The 5,319-nt window shown below is 47.2% G+C and overlaps 1 protein-coding gene across 28 annotated transcripts in view; it reads right to left on the minus strand.

Annotated features, from left to right (window-relative positions):
* Positions 1–5,319, minus strand: part of nebl (nebulette) — a 63,378-nt gene that overhangs the window by 18,556 nt on the left and 39,503 nt on the right. For 11 of the 28 annotated variants that reach the window (XM_016664579.1, XM_016664578.1, XM_016664575.1 and 8 more), the window contains 12 exons: positions 5,001–5,108; positions 4,706–4,816; positions 4,506–4,616; positions 3,346–3,456; positions 3,154–3,264; positions 2,990–3,088; positions 2,804–2,914; positions 2,469–2,576; positions 2,129–2,239; positions 1,500–1,610; positions 1,309–1,419; positions 1,123–1,233 (listed from right to left, as the gene is read on the minus strand). The exons of 5 other annotated variants lie outside the window; for them this stretch is intronic. In XM_016664579.1, the coding sequence (XP_016520065.1) occupies positions 1,123–1,233; positions 1,309–1,419; positions 1,500–1,610; positions 2,129–2,239; positions 2,469–2,576; positions 2,804–2,914; positions 2,990–3,088; positions 3,154–3,264; positions 3,346–3,456; positions 4,506–4,616; positions 4,706–4,816; positions 5,001–5,108 (1,314 nt within the window). Of the gene's footprint in view, positions 1–1,122; positions 1,234–1,308; positions 1,420–1,499; positions 1,611–2,128; positions 2,240–2,468; positions 2,577–2,803; positions 2,915–2,989; positions 3,089–3,153; positions 3,265–3,345; positions 3,457–4,505; positions 4,617–4,705; positions 4,817–5,000; positions 5,109–5,159; positions 5,188–5,319 lie in introns of those variants that run through there. 12 more of the 28 variants (XM_016664587.1, XM_016664594.1, XM_016664596.1 and 9 more) reach the window with 10 other exon arrangements.

A 5,319-nucleotide genomic window follows, 5' to 3' on the forward strand; every position in this document is an offset into this window, starting at 1 on the left:
GGTGTTTACTAAAGGCCAACAAGGGTTCTGTGGTGGCATGGGCTGTACTCTGAATCCATTCCTCAGTTGTAATTTTCATGTGTTGCATCTCACATCATCAACTTTGGAACCTCAAACTGAAACAAAGCAGAGAAGTTCAGTTCCTGTAGTGTAGTGGTTATCACGTTTGCTTTACATGCAAAAGGTCTCTGGTTCGAAACCAGACAGAAACAGATTTTGTAAGTTATGCATCTCTTGGGGTGCAGTGAGACAACAAGAGCCTTCCTCTTTGGTGATGGTTCATTTGCTAATCGACTTCAATGTCGGCTTCTTTGAAATCCAAGCTACTTTACTTCAATTACCAATTGGCAGTTCTATGGCGTAATGCATGTGTCTTTTAATCACTGATTTAAATATTGTAATTTTTAAACTGAGCAGTAATTTTACATCCATGGAAACTCAAATGTAATATTTAAAACTTCAAAACACAAAAAAACAGATACAACAATATGAGGTGTTTAATTTATTTTTAACATTGTATTTTCATACATTTATGCTAGGGCTGCCCAAGTCTAGTTTTCCAGACCATCTGCAGCTTTAGATGGTTCCTTCTCTAACACACCTGGACCATTGACTCATTATAAGCCTCTACAGACCTGAATGAGGGAAGTCAACCTTTTGTCTGGGGTGTTTTAGCAGGGATGCTCTCCTGATCTGTACCGTCAATGTGGCCCGTTGAGGGGGCCAATATGCTGAAGTGGCCCTCAGTGAAATTGAGTTTGACACTCCTGCTCTACAGGATCTGAACCGGATCAGACGCAGCAGCTCAGCAGCTAAACAACCAAACCAGAGATTGAACGTCACGCCTCATCGGATGAGGAGGAGCTGCAGTTCAGTTCAGACACAGTTTAGATCAGGTGTCAAAGTGGAGGGGAAAGAACGACCTTTGACCTTTTCTCCTGATCAAATGGAGGTCAGCGACTGAAGGAATTATGACCTCTGGACTCCAACAGTTCAGCTCTGAGCTGAATAAACGTTTTCAGGCTGATGACAGTGAATCCAGGAGGAAGAGGAGTTTGGTTCCACATCAGAACCTCAGGAGGTTCAGCTCGTTTGGACCGGTACCGGTCCTCAGATCCGTACCTCACTCTGCAGCTCCGTTGCTTCCTTCGCGTGCTGCGTCTCCAGAGCCTCCGCCAGCTGGTGGTACCGGCATCGGCCCGCCTCCTTCCTGCTGGCCTCCTTGTATTTAGCCTGAACAAACCATCATCAGCCAAACGTTCAGACAGGAAGTGGGTTTGGACCGGTACCGGTCTGAGCGGTCCTCACCTCGCTCTGCAGCTCAGAAACAGTTTTAGCGAAGTTGATCTCGGTGGTTTCCGGCAGCTGGGAGTAGAGGCTGTGGCAGCGGCTCTTCATGCCGTCCTCTTTGTATTTGTTCTGCAGGAAAAGACGAAACGATGCAGTCAGGACGATCACAGGAACCTTTTCCACCCAGCAAACAGGACGTGACCTTTCACCTCGCTCAGCAGGTCGGCCATCTTGGCGGCGAGCTCCGTCTCTGCAGTCTGGGGCAGCTGAGCGTAGAAACTAGACGACAGGAACTTCTTCCCGCTCTGCTTGTATTTATTCTGCAGCACAAACAGCCGAGTTCGTTAAGATCTGGACTTTAACTAAACACATTTACTGACTTTAGGAACCAAACTGGATCCATTTATACACGTTAATGAGACCGAAACAGTTTGACATGGAGCTGACCTCCGACCTCTGGGTTTAACTTTATTAAACCCAGCAGGATAAAATGCTGGAGGTGATTCTCAGCCGTACTCTGTGTTAAAACCAGATGAGTCAAGAACTATATTTCTCTGTTTGCTTCTGGTTTTTCTCCAGAATCTGATTTTTAATACATAAAAGCTCCAGATGTTTGGTTCTGGTTCAGTTCTTCTCACAAACTGTAGAGAAATGAAATGATTCTGACATTAAAGTTTGTCTGCAGCTCCAGCTTCACTTAGAGAAAAATCTGAACTTTGTTTTTAAACCAGAGAACAGCTGAGCTCTGCATAAGGATGGCGGGAACGAGCCGCTCTGATGTTTGATGCTGAAATATTCAGGGCTGAAAAGTGGAGGGGTGAATAATTCATGTGTTCACCTGGCTCTGCAGCTCAGTAACGTGTTTAACGCGTTGCGTCTCCAGCGTGTCGGGCAGCCGGTGGAACAGAGCGCGGCTGCTGTCCGTCCTGCTGGCCTCCCGGTATTTAACCTGCAGACGGACAGAGACCTTCAGCCGCCTCCAGACAAACAGCAAATAAAGCATCCAGAGAAAATATTCAGGCTCTACATGAAGTGAAACTAACACAAATACACGAGTTTACTGACTGACAAAGAAACAAGTTGTTTCTGTAACTAAACTCTGTCTGGGGAAACAAAAAGACATTCATCTAAAATGAACACATGAAGTAAAAACATGAATAAAAACATTTCTGCCTCGCCTCGCTGTGCGTCTCGGCCATTTCTTTAACAAACTGCGTCTGCAGAGTTTCAGGCAGCAGAGAGAACAGAGAGCTGGGCAGATCCTCCAGGTCCTTCCTGTACTTTGACTAGGACAGAAAAATAACATAAATATATTTAATTAACCTCTGATATCAGCTGTATGAGGACACAAACAAATGAAGATTCATTAACTATTAATGTTGAAAAACATTTTTATGTCAAAATTTAAAACATTTCATCCATCAACAGACAGACAGACAGACAGACAGACAGACAGACAGACAGACAGACAGACAGACAGACGCTGAATGATGCGTTCAGGGTCCTTCATCACCTGGCTCTGGATCTCGGCCGTCTCTCTGGCCCGCTGCGTCTCCTCCGTCTCCGGGAGGCGGGAGTAAAGGCTCCTGCTCAGCTCCTTCTGTCCCTCCTCTCTGTACTTCACCTGGGGGAATCAACCAATCGCAGCTGACTGCAGCGTCTCCATGGCGACGCCACGGTGACCCGGCTGAGGGTTTACCTGGCTGTAAACGTCTCTCAGCTCCTTGGCCAGCTGCGTCTCCGTCGTCTCAGGCAGGCGGTGGAACAGAGAGACGCTGAGCGGCTGCTTGTACTTCACCTGGAAACACAAACTGACATCAGAGAGGAAGAGGAGCGATGAAGACGAGGGATGAAGATGCGTACCTGGCTCTGCAGCTGCGTAGCGTCTTTAGCGTGCTGCGTCTCCAGAGTCTCAGGAAGCTTCGAGTACAAACTGCTGGACGTTTCTTTTTTTCCTGACTCTTTATATTTCACCTGAAACGCGACAGCAGGATTTAAAGAGACAGACACACATTTCAGCTTCAGAGTTTGGCCCCAGAAAACTTTTGGTTTTACCTCACTTTGGATTTCAGAGACGTTTTTAGCAAACTGGGTCTGGTTGGTTTCTGGGAGCTGAGAGTAAACGCTGAGCGTCTGGACCTTCTTCCCTCCTTCCTTATATTTGTTCTGGAGATTTAAAACCAGAAAGAAAAATATTTTATCTATCAGCTACATCTTTAAACTATGTTACAGTTCAGGAAGGAGCAAACTTCAAAATGTGCACATCAGACCCAGAAAGGAAACCCGGAGGCTCCTCAACCTGCAGCTCATTCTGGGTTCTGGACCCGGGTTCTGTTCACACCAGACGGTCCGTTTGTTTGATCCGAACCAAAACTGAACTTTATTTCCTTCTTTTGCTCCAGTTTGCTTTCACATTGTGCTTTTTGATAGTCTGTAAACTGAGCCATGCAGGTGATGATATTTTGTCCCATTAGGCAGAAATGTCGGGTCAGAACAAAACTCAGACCCAGAAACTGAACTAACATGGAGATATTTTGTGCTGCATTTCTGTTGTTCACATTTGTGCCGTTTCATAAGCAGATCATTCAAAATGTTTCATGTTGAGATTTTTCTCATGTTGGAATTAGATCAATCTGAATTAGTGTCAGTAAATTCTGCTGCAGCTGAATGAGACAAGATGTTCTGCATGTTCTGACCCACAACCTGCTGCTGGCGTCGCTAAGCAGAAAACAGGACCAGGTACCATCCAGTCCAATCAGAACCTGCAGCAGCAGCAGCACTGAAATGCTCATGGTCACACCATGACGCCCAGCTACGGTGGCTCATGAAGTCCAAAGAGACGTAAATGTCCTGTTTGGATCCAGGCTGGACAGTGTTCACACCAGAACTGGACCAGCAGACCGAGACCAGCCCAGGTTCTGGTTGTTTGGTTTGAACCAGGATTCGGGTCAGAGTTCAGACCAACGGAGGAAACGAACTGAAGTCTGTTTACAGAGAACCAAACATGTTTTCAGAGTCCATTTCAGCCGTTTGGATCCAGAACCACAGATGGAGGTCAGAATAAATCCGGACCTCTACAGACGGGACCAGAACCATCAGAGATCCGTCCGTCTCTGGTGACATCAGCCCACCTCTTCTGGCTGAAGGTCGTGACCTCCAGACCGGATCGTAACCAAACTGAAACCTGATCAGCATGAGGAAGGTCTGAACCGTACCTCACTCTGGATTTCTGTCACCTCTCTGGCAAACTGAGTTTCTGCCGTTTCAGCCAGCTGGGCGTACAGTGGGCAGCTCATCTCCTTCCTTCCTTCTTCTGAGTATTTTTTCTGTTGAGACGAAGGTCCAGAGCGACGCAGTCAGTCCATTTATCTGCTGGTGGAGTCAGACTGGAGGAACAGGGAGGACAGAAACTCACCTGGCTCTGCAGCGCCGCAGCGTCTTTAGCGCGTCGCGTCTCCAGGGTTTCAGGCAGCGAGGAGTAAAGAGGAGACGCCGTCTGCTCCTTCGCCGCCTGCTTGTACTTCACCTGACAGGAGAGACGGACCAGTCAGCCTCCTTATCACCTCTGACCTCTGACCTCTATCTGCTGCTGGAGCGTTCTCTGACTTCATTGGTCAGATTTATCAGCAGCAGACCAATCAGACGTCAGCATGTTTGGAGCTTTAAATGTATTTTTAAATCTTATCTGATGTTAAGCTGCAGGTTTTCACCTCGCTGTGCGTCTCGGCCATTTCTTTAGCAAACTGGGTCTGTAAGGTTTCAGGCAGCAGAGAGAACAGAGAGCTGGGCAGATCCTCCAGGTCCTTCTGGTACTTTGACTAGGACACAGAAAAATAACAAATATATTTAATAAATCCCTGATACTGTTCCTGTACTTCACCTGCAGGACAGGAGCAGCTGAGCAGAGAGACAAAGAGGAAGAGAGCAGAGAGGAAGAGAGACAGAGAGGAAGAGAGCAGAGAGGAAGAGAGACAGAGAGGAAGAGAGCAGAGAGGAAGAGAGACGGAGAGGGAGAGGGGCGGTGAGGAA

Source organism: Poecilia formosa, unplaced genomic scaffold, assembly GCF_000485575.1.
Source record: "Poecilia formosa unplaced genomic scaffold, Poecilia_formosa-5.1.2 Scaffold497, whole genome shotgun sequence".
Lineage (NCBI taxonomy): Eukaryota > Metazoa > Chordata > Actinopteri > Cyprinodontiformes > Poeciliidae > Poecilia > Poecilia formosa.